At 42.2% G+C, this 17,175-nt stretch overlaps 1 protein-coding gene across 1 annotated transcript in view; it reads left to right on the forward strand.

The window, feature by feature from the left end:
- The window catches only part of MYT1L (myelin transcription factor 1 like), a 155,501-nt gene that overhangs the window by 40,286 nt on the left and 98,040 nt on the right, over window positions 1-17,175 (forward strand). Inside the window, exons 5-6 of the mRNA XM_046660145.1 lie at window positions 8,622-9,593; window positions 14,072-14,206. Coding sequence (XP_046516101.1) covers window positions 8,622-9,593; window positions 14,072-14,206 — 1,107 coding nt within the window. The remainder of the gene's footprint in view (window positions 1-8,621; window positions 9,594-14,071; window positions 14,207-17,175) is intronic.

The raw sequence follows: 17,175 nt of genomic DNA on the forward strand, positions 1-17,175 counted from the left end.
CTCCATGAGTGCGTAATACAGTGGAAATTTCTGTAAGGTTGCCAGTGCTATGTTTTCGTGAGCAGTGCTCATGTGATATGATCACCCTTTTCTTGACGTCGCCGAGTGGCATCTGGGCTTGTGTCTTGATGTGCTGTGGCACTGGCCACATGTCACCCTCACTGCCCACCACTCGGCCCTTTCTGTTTTCTGTTCCTTCCTGTTCATTTCTCTCTCTTTCACCAACGACAACGTGACTTCCGTGACTGCCGGGATCTTGTCTCTTTGGTTCATTGTTCTGCTCTGAACAGGCCTCGATAAATAGCCATGTCATGAAGTATAAATTTGTCTGCGATCTGATAAAGGGTTGTCGTATGTTGCCCTCTCCAAGGATTTTGCACTTTGCAGTTTGAAGAAAGTATCTAGAAATGCAGATATTAACCCTCATAAAGAAAGACTGAGGGAATATGACAGTCTCATATCTTAGGTAGACATTTTTCTTTGTGCCTCAGTTTCCTATATGAGCTCATTCTTGGGAGAGATTTGTCATTGCCATTTAATCAGCTGTGGTGGACCCCCCGAGCCTGAGCCGAGGTTGGCATCTCCGAGGTTCCTCATTGCTTAGAGAGTGGGTGTCTGTGGGAGTGCGGGGAAAGCCTGGCCTGCATGCCTCGTTTCACTCATAAGTAAGCCTTTAAGACAATGACAGTCACCGAAGTCAGTAAACTTTTTAGAAATAGATGATGTGGTAGGAAGCCTTCACGTGTTCATAAAGGAGAGACTGTGACAAAAGGGAGACAACACGCATGACCTGACTGGGTGTGGGGAAGCAGTCACTCCTGCTCCACAGAGTGGATTAATTTGCAAAGACAGAAAGCAGAAGACAGCAGCAAATACAAAGGTACAGAGCAAATTCAAGTCCACTGAACCAGTTCTTTGACAGATAAGTAGGCTGAGCTGTTTAATGTACAGACATTTATGGTAATGAGACCGAAGCCCAGAAATAACCACAGAAGAAACAACACAGAGTTCAGAAAAAAAGGCTGGAAATATATTTTGGGTGATTGTATATAATATGCCAAAATCATCTCCTCAGTGATTAGCACAATTGAGAACAAAAAAAACTACCATCTGAAGGAACACGGAGACTGAAGTCCCCGCAAGGCGTGGGCGTTATTGAAGGTGAAGGAAATTCCTTAGGAGGCTGTCTGTCATTCTAAATCTGAGTGGTAGAGGCGTCCTGCCTGGCATTAGTAATCTCTCCAAGTGTCTGTCTTGGTTCTCCACCTACAAATAGCTCCTCTGTCATTGCCACACCACAACACACGCAGGTAAGGAAGAGCGAGGAGGCCAGCACGGGAGGAGGCCGTCATCACAGCTTGCCTCCGCCTCTCTGAGAAGGAGAGCATCTCTCCGCTGGGAGGCTCCGGAGAGGAAGACCCCCTGGGCCGTGACAAGTCTCTCTCCTCATGTCAGCACGTGCGGAGGGTGTACTGGCCTGTGCCATCTCCGCACAATGGAAATAGCTGTGCCCAACAGAGTGTGTAAACCACAGATCCCCACGTAGGTGTGGGAGTCACTCTAGTTAATTTACACAGGGCAGGGGATTGTTACTGACGTGCAGGTATTTCTACTTTCCTCAATTTAAAACAAATCCAGCCAATTCTAAATATTTTTTTACAATCAATAGAGAAATCATATGCCAGATATCAGTAATTCATTTTTAAACAACATTTAAGAGAGACTTAGAGCATTTTATTAGTCTGTGAAAACAAAATTCAGACCTTCTTCATCCACACTGACGGTGGTCAGTGCAGAGTTTGCGGGTACACGTCTGTGTCCTGGTGCCTCGTGCCCCCTCTGCCAGTGTCAGCTATTCAGGGCGCAGGACGTGTGTGCTGTTGCTGATGACACTGCTTAAACACAGAGCTAGCACTGGAAGCTTTGGGATTGTCGAGGGCGGAGGCGGTAGAGAAATGCCCTGAGGTGGGGAAGAGAAAGAAAAAACAGTCCAAGTAGAATCAGACCATGTCTGCACCTATGGAGCAAAAGGAGAAGCAGATAAATTATCAGAGAGCAGAGGATCCTCGTGGGGACCCCCGGGGTGGCGTGTAGAGACAGACTTGCTCCTCTGCCCTGAGATAACCCTGCATTCTTGCCATTTAAGCTAAAGAATCAGGGACATCCAGGAGTAGGCTGTTCCATTAGGAGGCACAAATTTAGAAAAAATCTGAAATTTGTCATTTAGAACTCAACGCCCCTCCAGTTGAAGTTCTGTGCTCCTCCTGAGCACTCTTCGAATCAGGAGCTGGGGAGGGTTCTTTGTGAGTCGAGCCTCCCTTCTGGTCGAGACAGCCTCTGCATGCTCCCCACTGCCTCCTGCTCTCTCCAGCATAGGGTGTGAGGGCCAAGAGTTACCTCTCCTCCGCGAAGCAGAGAAATGCCTTACTTAACTGGGATCTTCGTATTTCTGGATAATTTATCTTTGAGATTAGAACATTTTATAATCCCCAGAGTATTTACAAGTTTTGGAAAGTAGGGGAAGTGTCGTGTGATGGAAAAAGACTCAAGGTGGCACAAGATGCCCAGAGTGACAATGCAGGACCCGCCACTCCCCAGGGCGTGTTGATTGGCGAACAGGTTGGTTCAACTCGCTGGAGCTAAGTTTCTTCAAATGTGATGTCAGAATTTTCACTGCGTTATCTCTATAATTCTTTCCAGCACTAATATTGTAGGATCCTAAGAAAATGACAATGGCTGATGTTGGAAAATGTGGCCATCTTCTCCGTTCTCATGCTTGGAAGGGCCGTGAGCACAAATCTCTGCTAGGATCATTTTAACCTCTAATAACCAGAAACCACCATTTAATTGTGAATAGGGATAGACGCAGTCTGAAAGCTCCTCACAAAACTGAAAATAGGACAAACAACCACAGTGTAAAGTAAGATGGAAATAGAAAAGGTGATAGTTAAGCCTAGAGAGGTGAGGAATCTGGAATCTTCCTGCCATATATGACAGGCAGCTCTGTTCCACTCTCACCCTCGAGCGATTCTCCTTTCATTCTTGCTGAACTGAAGGGGCTTTTGAGTGTGAAGGGGTCTTAGAAGTTTTCTTGTTAGACACCCTGCTGTTCAGATGGGGAGAGTAAGACTTCAGGAGGGAGGGAGAGGTGCCAGGGTCCTGGTGCTAATCCCTAAAGAAGAGCTGTGACCAGCACTAGCCCCTCCCCAGGGCCCATCCCCGAAAACTCTCTCCCTACATGGAGGGAAAGGTATGGCGTTTGTCTCAAAGTGGGTCTGGGTGTTTGAAGGAGGACTAAAGAGTGGGAAATGAACTCATACGGCTCTGTCTGGTCTAGAGAGTGCATGTGTCACAAGTAATGATTGGATCATTGTCAATAGAACACTGATGTGGACACAGTCTGTCCTGTGGTCCTGCCCACTCCTTTCTCTGCATAACCTCATCCCCAGTTGTCACCTACCTTCAAACCTTCACACCTACTCAATTCCCTCATGCTTTCCAGGAATCTGCTGTTATAAACCCACTCTGACGCTCTTGAATGTCAGTCCAGGATTTTCCAATTTCCTAATCTCCTTTCCACAGAGTGGACCTAAACTCCATTAGTCAGGAACCTAGTAAAGGAGGGGCTAAGCTAACAATCCCAGCAGAAGTTTCAATGGCTGATGTTACAACTAAATCCTCAAATCATACAAACCAATGTGCAAGATGAACGTGAAAAACAGCCACCATCTTCTGCGTGGTAGGCAGGTGGGAATCGTGTGTGAATCAGGTGGGAAGCAATGAACAGCTAGAGGTCTAGCTGGAACTAGTCTGGAAGGAGCCTCTGGGTTCCTTGTCCATGAGAACCATGGAGGTCTGGGTGCTGTTGAAATAGAGGCAGCACTGTGCCCAGAATCCCGGGAGGGCATTCCCGCTCTGTCACTTAAAGTGTGAGATGGTGAAGTCCTTCACCTCTCTGGGGCTCTGTACCATCTTCTCTAAGAGGGAACAATAAGTGCTTCGCGCCTCTCTCATAGGGTCACTGGGGTCACAAAGTGAGGACAAACAGCCATGTGCCAGGAGACTGTGTCGGCTGTTTTCCCGTGCTCACTAATTTCGCATAGTCAAGACAGGAGGGTATGTGCTGCACTATCCATGCGATATGGTATATGGAATCATTGCCACTTTTTCTTCTTTCCTATGGTTACAAAGGCTGTTAAAACACCATCGTCTTTTCATTAGAATCTTATATATTATCACATTTCTGTATTTACAAGTCAAAAATGAATTTTGATATTCATTTATCTCTATAATCAAAAAGGAAACACCCATCTAATGCCATTTGAGTGGTGACCTTTCATTACTCGGAAAGCCTTGGACTCAGACCACATCTCCTGTGACCCAGTAAAGTCTAGAGTGATTCCAAGTAGTAGTGTCTCCTCTATCTGTTTGTTCCAGTATGTTTTTTAAAAATCAGTTGTGTGTTTGCTTGCCCGTGGCCTATTTTGGTGGCTAGAAAGAAGAGTAGGAACAGAATCAGGACTGATAGTGAAGGAAACAAAAGTTGGGTCTCAGATATATTTTTTAAAGACAAAGCGCTAAAAAGCCGGTGCTTATATTTATAAAGTTATAAGCCACAGAGTTGTAACCACATCACACTTTAGTCCTGAAGGCAGAGGAAAAACATCCTCCCTGACTACTTTTTTTTTGTTTAAGAAATTCTTTTGGTTTTCTAATTGTAACTATTGAGCATAAATTGTCGATAACAATCTGGCTCAAAGGAGATAAAATTGAGACCTACAACTTTTCATAAAGCTCACCTAAGAATCAAAACTACACACGTAATAGCAACAAAAATGAGGTTAGTAGTTGGCTGATGGGAACGTCAGAAGGGCACAGGGGCTTAGCCACTGAGACGCCTCTGCTTTCTGGGCTCAATTTCCTCACCAGGAAGTGCCTGGACCAGGTCATCTGGAATTCTCCATTCGGTATGAAACTTCTCTGAGTTCACCCGATGGTGAACCCCTGGGCTGTTCCCTACCAGAGGTGACTCCTTCTCATGTCTGCCACCGTGCAGCTTTACCAGAGCACGGGCTTGGAATAGAAAACCACAAAAAGAAAGCTGAGGTCCTTTGGTCTCTTTAAATCTCTATCTAAATTGCTGTGCTCTTCTATTTAAAATGTGAACCTGTACTTTAAAATAATTTTCTGGTAAAATGCTTTATTTCATCACAAGTGCATTCTGCCTATTTGATAGAACACTGATCATGTCAAGAACTAATCCAATTGACTCCTTTATCTCTTGTGGCTGGAATATTTAGTCTGTGGACTGTTGGTACCACACTGTTAATTCCTGACTGGCCAGAAAATTGTGGTCCATTTCCCATGGCCCGATTCCACATATGGTCCATTTTATTATTAGCCTCAGCAAAACATAACTAGATGGGTAAGTTTCCTGAAAACACAAAAGCAGAGATGGAGTTCTGAAAGCTCACTGTAGGTGATTTTGAATTCTGGAGGAGGCTGATGCACGGTGGATATTTAGAACCTGCTTGTTGACGGCTTGATTGACTGTTCCCTTCCCTCAGTCCATATGACTAAGAATTGACTTTTTATTTCACATGTGTTTTGAAACAGTTAAATACTGGTAACTTGAGACATTCCATCAACCTACCAGGAATTTTGGCCACTCATGCCATTTCACCAGCAGTTCCCACAGTTACTGTGAAGGTCATGCAGCCTCAGACAACACTGAACATTGGTAACCTGGAAGGAGAGCCAACCCTTGCAGGAGGCTATGTAGTCAAATGTTAATACATTTGCCCTGCCTGTTCCAAATTTCTTCTACAAATAGGCTGATTTCCCCCATCATCTGCTCCATAGGCCAATCCCCCCATGATGGGACTAGCCCCCACGTGCACAGACTGCTTTCACCATGTGCGGTCTTTACATGGCACATCCTAGTCCCAGGATTCCTGTAGGAGGTCTCTGAAAGGGGCCAGGCCTAGGTCACTAGCATCATGCAACTGGTAAACAGCAAAAGAGTGACAAGACTGGGTTATCTGACTTCTACTTTCATTTGCATTCTGAGATAACTACAAAAGCTGTGTGCACGTCCTCTCTTGCTGTACTGCTACTAGAATCCAAAGCAGGAGGGTATGTTGGAAGTGGCCTGGCTCTCCCGGTTTTCAGACGGTAAAGGGACCCCACCTCAGCTTCTTCTCAGCCTCCCTCCTCTGTGGCAGTGAGGCTGTGTGGAGAAGCGTGTCCATCTTTGTTTTAGTCTCTTTTAGAGGAAGGTAGCTTATGAATCAAGGGAAGAGATGAATAGGTTTCTGGTGATCAAAAAGCAAGACGTGTTCCTTAATTATGGGACACAGAGGCGAACGTAGGAGCTGTTGGGAAGCTCAAAAATAACAGGAAAAACCATTTCCTACCTGGAACAAATGAACTGAAGATAATCCCAAGGTTTAGAACGTGGAGAGTTAACTAGAATCATGTCTATAACAAGTCTGGTAGAAAGGCAAAGAGTTTCATAAAACGTGGATCCCTGTCAAATTCCATGTGCAGCCTTGTTGTGGGTTTAGAAGGAACAAGGAGATGACACACACGTTCTCTTTCCTTGTTCACCACTTTCACTAATTTCTTCCTTTTCCAAGGTCTTTGGGATGACAAGATGAGTTTCACAAGAGAAAGTTAAGAGAAAATCGTCAAAACAATAAATCTTACCTGACTGTGTTTTCTTCTTTGACTCAACTTTCAAAATGCTTCAAGATGTGGCATGTGCTTTCCTATTTTCAAACCATAACTTAGAAATCCGTCTCATGTGTAGGTACAGTGGCGCTGGCTGTCAAAAGTCACCAGATATTGTGTGGAGGTCATGGAACCTGGTTATCTGGAGGCTGCTGCTTCTCGCAGCCTGGGAATGTAGAAATCAAAGTGCATAAATTGAGAGGAGAATATAACTTTTATGTTTTCAAAAATTCATTAGAACAGGATTCCTTCAATTCCTAAAAGCTTAAACCCTAGGCCAGTGGCATGGTGTACATTTGAGATGGATGCTTCCACAGTATTTCTGATGCCCTTCCGGTACTCGTTGATTCTATTTTTCTTGCCCTTCTTTGGAAATATATGTATCCTTGCACTAAGGAAATTGATCTATAGGGATTATCATGAAGACGGACAACATTTGTTTCCTCCAATTAACGATGCTCTATGACTAATATATAACAAATTTGATTTGCTTTAATAAAAGATGTGTTTGACTTTAGAAATTTGTTGGTTCTGTGTATGACCTAGCAAGGATGTTGTTTTCTGCTGTTGATATGTTGATGTCCAAACCTTTTTTACCAACGAAAGCCTTTTCTGAGGGAACACCATGAAATCCATAAAGAAATCACTGGGGGCATCCTGACTCAGCTCTTAATCAACAGGTATTTTCTGCTAATTAATATATCTCATTTCTTCAGCTCATTAATAAACTTTAAAAATTCTTCTTACTCTGGTTCACAGATGTGAAAATGGCATGAAGCTAACCAAATTCAGTCTGAGGGAGGGGGAAAGAATATCTTTGAGAATCCATTTATTATTATCTATATTTGCAATATATATGGTAGCAATTATGTAACATTGTGAAGAGAAATGCATATCCCAAATGTTCCTTTAGCATCAAATAGGATACATTTCAGATGAAACCGAGGGGTTCTACATAATTTTTAACATGGTCTTGTTTAACATGCTCTAGTTTTCCTAAATACTTTTTGAGATTGGATATGATGCTTATTCACACATTATTTCCACTAGCTCACCAGAATCTCCCTAGGCTTCGACGTGGAGGAAATTAAAGCAAATTAAAGCTGTACTGTACGTGTTACAGTCACACAGCCCATGTCCATACTGGTTGTTATAGGCATTTGGTCACTGCGTACTTTTTCCTCCCACTCTCTCAAACCTGCTGAGATACTTATGCAGGAATTACAGTTAATCAGATTTAGTTTCTAAACTTTTACTATGGCATTCCTGTTATTTCACTGTGGATCATGATAAATTGTCTCTAAGGTAGAAAATTCAAAATAACTCTTAATTCAGCCCAAATATGTGCTTCTGATACTGAAGGCCCAACATAGGTGGCGTCCCTACATGATTCCTCAACAACCTGAGGCTTTCTTCTGTCTTGCCTGAGCATCACTGTGAAAACAAACAATTTAAAAGCGATTGCTACGACCATCTGTTTAAGAGTTGGCAATGAGTAAAGGTCATGAACTCTTAGAAAGCCTAGTAATATGATGAATATAATTATTATGCATCTGGTTGGGCTGTAAACAAATGAAACCAATAAAGAAAAATTTGGAAGTAATGAAAAATTAATATATTTACCCTATATGCTGGTTTATTTTAAGATTAAAGAAATTAAGAGTTTATAGCAACCATTTTAAATGGCCTCCTGTGTTTTTAGCACGATCCACTTTCTTTATGTCGACACTGTCAGCAGAGCTGCAAGCAGGACTTAAGGTTCCATTAGGTAATGAACAGGGCTTGGCTTACAGTTAACTTGCTATCCATGCTGTTGCAACTAAACTTCAAATTCTAGCCATTTTTTTTCTTTTCTTTTCTTTTTTGTCCTTTTTTTATTTTCTTTGCAGAAGACCATCAAATGAATTGTCACAATACTCGAATAATGCAGGATGCAGAAAAGGACGATAACAATAATGACGAGTATGACAATTACGACGAGCTGGTGGCCAAGTCCTTGTTGAATCTTGGCAAGATTGCCGAGGACGCAGCGTACCGGGCCAGGACTGAGTCAGAAATGAACAGCAACACCTCCAATAGTCTGGAAGACGACAGTGACAAGAACGAAAACCTGGGTCGGAAGGGCGAGTTGAGTCTGGACTTAGACAGCGACGTCGTCAGAGAAACGGTGGACTCCCTTAAATTATTAGCACAGGGACACGGAGTGGTACTCGCCGAAAACATGAACGAGAGAAATTATGCAGACACTATGTCACAGCAAGATAATAGAAACATGAATTATGTAATGTTAGGGAAGCCCATGAACAACGGACTCATGGAAAAAATGGTGGAGGAGAGCGATGAGGAGGTGTGTCTGAGCAGTTTGGAGTGCCTGAGGAATCAGTGCTTCGACCTGGCCAGGAAACTGAGTGAGACGAACCCGCAGGAGAGGAACCAACAGCAAAACATGAACATCCGCCAGCACGTCCGGCAAGAGGATGACTTCCCAGGAAGAACACCTGACAGGAACTATTCTGACATGATGAACCTGATGAGGCTCGAGGAGCAGTTGAGTCCCAGATCGAGAACTTTCTCCAGCTGTGCAAAGGAGGATGGGTATCATGAAAGAGATGACGATACCACCTCAGTGAACTCGGACAGGTCCGAGGAAGTGTTTGACATGACCAAGGGAAACTTGACCCTTCTTGAGAAAGCCATTGCTTTGGAAACTGAGAGAGCAAAGGCCATGAGGGAGAAGATGGCAATGGAAGCTGGGAGGCGCGACAACATGAGATCATATGAGGAGCAGTCGCCACGACAACTTCCTGGGGAGGAGAGAAAACCTAAATCCAGTGACAGCCATGTCAAAAAGCCATACTATGGTAAAGGTAATATTTCTACCTAACGTAAGTTGCCTTGTGAAAATTAGACTAAAAGATGTCAATTTTAGTCTACAATTAAAGTATGCATCACACTAAATTATATCCCTAACGCATATTTCTTAGAATGGATTCCAGAATTATATTTTGTGATTATGTTTCTGAACAGTAAATAAAATATTTGTCTGAGAAATACACAAAGCAGCTCCATGTCATATTATCAGAGCAGATGACTAACATGATATTTCAGTGGAAACTGCATGCCTTGGAAAGATAAACTTAGAGCACAAACACATCATGTAAAAGACAATATTAGGATGAGCCTGTATTCTTATAAATGAACCACAATCTATGTGGAGGGCAAGGGGGTATGTAGCAACTAGTCAATCAGGGATGAAGCACATCTTTTATCAATTGGAATGGGTAGGTGGCATCATGATTTATACAATTATCATCAAAGGACAATTATTGATGAAACCTCCCCCACAGAAAACATCCCTGATAGAAATTGAACAGTAATGGAATGACCAATAACATAAGACAAGGCCAGTGACTGCACATTAATTATCTTAAGATAGGAAGTGATGGGAGCCATTTGCTATGCAAGGCACGCTTTATCCAATGCTGAGATCAATAGTAATTTCTTTAGTATATTCATTCTCCCACACTGATTCCATTCCATTGTGGAAACAGTTATGGTGCTTACTTTATTATAAAACGCTCAAAACCATCCAATATGATAGTTTTAACCAGATTTTCACTTATAAAATATGTGGGCACATATTTGCATTATCTACATATTCAATCATATACATTTGTAGTCAATATATCTAATATGTATATATATATATTTCCAACCTGAATGATTGGCTTCATGTTTGTAGTAAAAACAGTGTCTACTTTCCCTATAAAGTGGATTATAATTTAACCTCATGTAGAACCTTGCCATCGCGGATATCTCAATTACAAGACTCTTTTGAAGCTAAGTAAGAAGGAATTTCGAGAATGAAGTTGGTGATTCCTTAAACCCTTCCATATTAGTATCAAAAGTGATCTTCTGTTTTGCACGTTATTCTACTCCTGATGAATACTGAGTTTCCTCACTGCGGATCTGATAATGAGGTTCAGGAATTTGGTTTGAAAATCAGTTGCTGTATAACCTTCAAACGATCAGAAAAACTATTTTTTCTGTTGTGACATAGGTGTGTATTCTCCTCTCAATGTGTGCACCTAACTCCTATGGTAAGTTGGGCACCATGATGACCAAATCTTAGTTGGAGACCAACCTTTTCCAGAGGCACTCTGGACTCTTCATTTGGCAAGTGCTTGAGCACTGACCGTCGTCTCAGTGATGCAGGTGAAGGCTAGGCCCTGTGAGGGGTGGCATCTGAGGAAGGGGCTGTTTCTCCAAGGCAAGGAGGCTAGCTCAGGGGAGCATCAGGCTGCTTTGGATGTTGTAAAGACTACAAAACATAGCATATATGTTTATAACCACAGTGCAATCTGGTAGGAATTTCCAGGTTGGATATTTGAGAGTCATAGAAACATTTTTAGGAAGCAACAGTATTGTTTCTCATAGTATTGCTCAGTTGGACAAATACATGCCAGGCGTATGTTTCAGGGCTTTGTTGAGTGGCATTCATGGTGGAGTCTCAGCACTGAGAAACTCAGCGATCTTCCACGGACACCCGCAGGCTCATTTGGCGTTGCGGGTTCTGTGTGTTGTGGCTTCCTTGGTGTCTGTGGTTCCTTTAAACCCAGCAGCTTTCTGTAGATTTTGACTCATTTTGTTTTGTGATTGTTCTTCTGTTTTATTTTGTTTTTTGCAAGAAGTGGAATTCAAACCACTTGCCTCCCCTAAATAAATGGGGGCAGCAGTGGGAACAAACAGTAAAAACTGAGATGTGCTTTTTCCCTGAAATGAGGAAAGGGTTGGGGATTTGGACTTTCCAACTGAGTTGGAAAGCATTCATTTCTGCCTCTCCCCAGTTTTTCCAGAGCTTCTTCCTCTGATCAAAGCTCATTTCTGTTTCTGATCGATGTGTTCCACGTCGTCCCCAAGTTTCCTTTGAAGATGTCCGTAGTTGTATTCAGAACCAAATAAATAAAGCCAAGCAGGGACACCAAAGTGGGGGAAAGAGATTAATGCCCTCCTTATTAAAAAAATTTATGTGCTATCTTACCAACACTGCCAGTGGACAGTTCCTACAACCACATAGTGGATCAACAGTCTGTATTTTCAGCTTCTCTGTTGTTTTATTAAAGCCGGAGAGAACACTCTTATGATTTCTCGTTTATACACAATCTTCTCAAAATGATTTAAATGATTAATGAGTAACCTTTCCAAAATCTTGAGCAAAAGCAAAAGAAATTTATCACGCATCTCCTCTATCTTTCTTCTTTAAGAATCTACTTGAAAGGGAGTAAGGCGAGCAGACTAAACCAAGCGCACAGTTTTTCTAATAGATGTTGCAAGATTTTCAGTTGAATTTTTGGCCTGTTTGCTTGGCTGCTTTGTGTTTTCTCGAATGTTTTCAGGATGAGCTGGGATTGTGAGAACTAAGATAGCAAGGGAGGTGATGGTGAAGGCGCCCGGCGGCCCCGCCTCCACCAGGACCCATGCATCGAGAGGAGACTATGCCCTTGTCGTCTTCCAAAAACTGAGAGTTTGAGCCACTTTGTTTTCATACAAATCTGTACTTAACTTCAGAACGTTTTCAAAATTTGTGAAATAATAATTGTAAGTGTCCTAATGAAAAAGTCATTTAATGATTAAAAATAATTTATTTTTTTATCCTTTAAAAGTCGTTTTTATCTAGTTTATGATTTTAAACAGTATCTCTAGTTTCTGATTTTAAATAATCAGTATTTTCCTTTGAAACTGTTACTGTGCACTTACTATTTTGTATTTGCATTAATTAATTTGTACCAATATTACTGTGAAATTACTTGAAAGGCAATAAAATGCTAGACTTTTAGTTTGCATGCTTAAGAGAAGCTCCAATAAGATATTTAGGAATTGAAATCACAACAACATAATTTTAGGTTTGTTTTCAGAGAGTATTACCTACAAATAATCATAGGAAGTAGCTGACAGTTGCATCTAGATATTTCCCTCATCACCAGCAGTGGTTTGAGAGACTCCAAGACCTGAAAGACATTGTGTAGAATAAAATGCTAGATAAAAAAGATAAAGGAGGGGGGCCTTTTTATATAACGTTAAAGCTTTTCTGTATTCCTGTGAGTCCCTTGTCTATTTCAAGTTCACACGAATGACTTAAGAAGAAAGTCTGTAAGTGTTCAAAAAATTTTAAACCAAACTTTTTTTCTTGCTATAAAATGAATTGTTAACCAAAAGTGAAACATGTATTTTCTTGCAACCATGATTGGCCTGATTAATGGGGTAACAATATAAAAATATTAAACCCCTGAAGAAATTTTAACATGGCATTCACTAGACCAAATCATAGTAGTCACTATCTGTTGATAACCTGTGCAACTGGTTTTCAAAAACTGGCTCAAAAACAGTCTTTCGCGCCCTTACATTACTATTTTGTTTGAGTTTTATCTTAGAAATATTTTCTGGAACTTTATGAACTGTGGTCAATTCTGGACATAGAAAGAATTTTATTAGCAATATCATTGCATTTCTGGCATCTGGCATTCAAGTTTTGACCCAATTTCTACTCTGCTGCTCCCTCGACTGGTATTGCTGAGAGCAGGCAGGGCTGTATGAACCCATTTCCTCTTAATTTCGTGTATGCATGCACAGCATTAAAGAGCCTTCCTCTGGTTCCAAGTGCAGATGAAGAAATCAAAACAAATGGTTGCTCCAGCAGCTTCTGAAACATTTTTGATTGCACATCACCTCTGTCAGGTGGGATTTCCACCATTTTGGTCATTCGCTTACAGTGCCTTCTGAGAGTTCAGCTTATTTTCAGAAAAGCGCTGAATTGGAATGCTAAGGAACAGTGTTGCAAGAGAATAAATTTCAACACCAGTAAAATTTTGCAGCTTATAATGTATATGATCAGAGCACTTAATAAGAAAGAAACTCCGCTAAAGTTTGTTTGAATGGCATGATGTTCCCTGATTGGCTTTGACGGAGCGATTGCTGAAGGATCATGGTAATGTCTTGTTCTCTGAGAAGGTCACTGTCTCATCATTATTTATGTTGATTTCTTTGAGCAACACAGCTTATCATGTAACACACGGGAAAACGATTAATCAAGAGTTAAGATAGACATAGTCTTTTTTTTTCTTTAGTGTAGAAAGTAAAATATTTTATAATTCATGATTATACTGTTTAAGGTCAAAAAAATCACCCAAAACCAGAGAACTACCTATGCAAAAGTCTGATGCCACAGCCTGTCCCCCTGACACCTGCTTTCTTTATCGAGGTCTCTTCAGATTGTTAAATAATCACATTTGTCTTCAATGGGTAAAACATTCATTCTCTTGACACCTGTTGTCGCTTTTAGATCCCTCGAGAGCAGAAAAGAAAGAGAGCAAGTGTCCAACCCCAGGGTGCGATGGAACTGGTCACGTAACTGGGCTTTATCCACACCACCGCAGTCTGTCCGGATGCCCGCACAAAGATAGGGTCCCTCCAGAAAGTAAGTCTGTGTTTCTCCAATCCCCTTGGGAGCACACACACCTGTGACTCTGTTTACATCATCCCTCTTGCCTTTGTCATTTCCATCTGCGGCTCAGTGAAACCTTATTTAACCAGCACCTTCTTGTCCTGATGGACAACTCACCCAGCACCCCTGGGCCCGTGCAGCCTTCCTGCTCCTACAGCGTGCAGCGTTTTCTTGGTAACATTCCCACTAGGTCGGCCCTAGGACAGTGGCACACCACGCAGTGTTTCTCCTTGCAGCCGGGCTGAGCAGACAGGCCTCAGCTCAGTCCTTTTTTCGTCTCTGACCTGCTCTGTGACCTCAGGCAAGTCACTTCTCTCCTTCTGTCCTCACAAACTACAGAACAGAATTTAGACAGTCTCTAAGACATCACTCCCAGCACTAAACTGCTAGGAATCCCTGAGAAAAAGGACCTTGAGACTGCTTTTGTCCAATTATCTGAACTTCTGTATATCTGTGAATCAATACTTATATTTTATTACATTTTACTTGTGAAGTCTGTTTTATGTCATAGTTGTCCCAACATTTCTACACAGCAAAATCTTAAATAAGGAGATTTAAGTCAGTGGGTTTTGATGTTATGCATTCTTTTAAATTAGTTTCTGAGAATATGAAATAAATCAATGAAAACAACTAAATTTCTTTTAGAACTGAAATGATGTACACCCTTTTTTGTTTATCTTTCTCTCAGCATATACAGTGTGCCAGCTATTTAAATGCTACTAGAATTGATTGCTTAGGAAAAAGGCATATTTCCAGAAATTACTCTGTGAGGTTAAAATCCTGATTTTGAGTCTAAGGTGTGTTAAAGATTCTCCTTATTATTTGAGACATAGTTTCTAGGGGGAAATGTCACAGTTTGGCTTGAGATATGACAAGATGACCAGCTGATTGATTAGAGGAACTTTGGAGAATTGTTCCATTAAAATGGCTAACTTTGGAATACTTGGGAAACAAATCTGTCAGAACAAAGAAAAGTTCATAATAGTAGTTGAGGCTTAGAAAACAGGGTTAGCTGAACGTGTTCAGATGAAATATTTTTAGGAGCTAGAGGTTCCAGGTTTTCAAATGGCTACTGAAAATAATAAGCCCATGTTTCTTGTAACTATCCTGTGAACAGACGTGAACAGTTGTGGAAATACACAGACTCGAGTGCATGGCTCTGCCCCCGTGTGTTACATGAGCAAGGAGACAGCATGGGTTAACTACCTCAGCTTCGTTTCCAAGCACACTCTCTGTGTCGGGCACTCAGCTCGCATTCGACAAACACTGACTCCTTTAATCCCCAGTATTGCCCTGTTTTCCACATGAGGAAAATGAGGAGCAGAGTCTATCATGCTTTTCTCTTTCCGGGGATTGGCACAGAGCCTGGAAAATTAAAGATACTCGATACTTTCTAAACTGATCTGAGCAGGTACTAACTTGCCTAAGCAGAGAACTGGGCTAAGATCTAAATTCACATCTGTCTGAATCCCACGCCTGTTTCCACCGAGACCTGGGTGTGATACTCCAGTCTCAGCCCTAACAAGCTGTGTGACATTGGGCATGTCACACACTGTCTGTACTTTATTTTCCTCATCTACAAAATGAGGCATTAGGACCCAACTCTAATGTCTTAAGAAGAAAGAGCTGCTTTATGCAATTTTTTTAAGGCATATGTTTTCACCTTCAAAGTAGAGTATCAGATCCTCTTCATGGCTGAGACATCCTGCCGACTACATTTTGACAGGAAAAATCTAAATGCAGCAGAAATAAGACCCTGTTCTGATGAGCTGCATATTGTCTGTGCTCATACAGACCACAAGTCAGATCACACCTCGGCTCACCTTCGCCCATGGAGAAGTGGGGACTCAGGTCTGACGCCACTCTCACAAATGCCTTCCTGGGCATCTGTAGAAGATCCTTTCTAAATATTTACCTGGTATAATTTTTTATAATACTGTAAAAATGCAAAAAAATTCGACTCCATAGAAGGCATGCCTTTTTTTTCAGCTTGTCCTGGGCTAGCTTCTCCTAATCATTATTTCTGTCCAGCTGAATTCAATAAAGGAGTTTGCACCCCCAGTTTGAAACACACTGTGTCAGAAACACAGGGCGCACACTGAACTAGACACCAGGCTGCTCCTCCAAGAGCTCCCAATCCAGCTTAGAATGGGGCGTGCACACGGGACAAAGTGCAGCCGTCATGTGATGGTGGTTCAGCAGCACGCTGTGGACACGCCCCCGAGAGTTCAGGGATGGTGACTTCCCCCGAGGACCCATAAGCTTCACTGAGGTCACACTTTAGCTGGTTCTGTGTGAGAGAGAAGCTACCGCACTGGATCGCACAAGAGATCAGGGCATGAAGGAGGCGGTGGCAATGGGAAGAGAAAGGCTGGGACAGATTCAAGAAACATTCCAGACACAGGCTGGCAGGACTTGAAGACCATTGTAGGTGAGACAGAGGAGAAAGGGAGGGAGACTGAGACAACACCAGGATTCTTGGCCTGGTCAATGGCAAGGAGGAGGACGCCAGTAACAGATGTAGAGAATTGAGAGATGGAGCCACATCTAATTGGGGAACTCATGACTCGCATTTTTCCAATTTAAATTGGAAGCGCTGTATGATACTCCTAGCAGGCTTTGGGGAGGAGGGGTCCGGAGAGCTGGAGAAGGTCAGGTGCAGCAGGAAAACAAGGTGGTTATGTGGATCTGCCCTCTGAGCAGTGGTAGAAACTGAGAATGAAACTGCCCAGAGAAGAGGCATAAAGCAAGAATAAACAGAAGCCAAAAAAGGAAGGTTTGGAGGTGAGTGTGTAGAAAATGAAGCAGAGGGAGAGAGGCGGAAAGAGAGAAGTCAGAGGGAATGAGAAGAGGATGGTACTTCTGAAAAGGTCCCACATATGAAGGGAATGGCTGAGAAAGAAGTCCAAGATAATCTTGGACAAAGAAGTCTAAGAGAAGGG

This window comes from Equus quagga, chromosome 5, assembly GCF_021613505.1.
Source record: "Equus quagga isolate Etosha38 chromosome 5, UCLA_HA_Equagga_1.0, whole genome shotgun sequence".
In the NCBI taxonomy this organism is placed as follows: domain Eukaryota; kingdom Metazoa; phylum Chordata; class Mammalia; order Perissodactyla; family Equidae; genus Equus; species Equus quagga.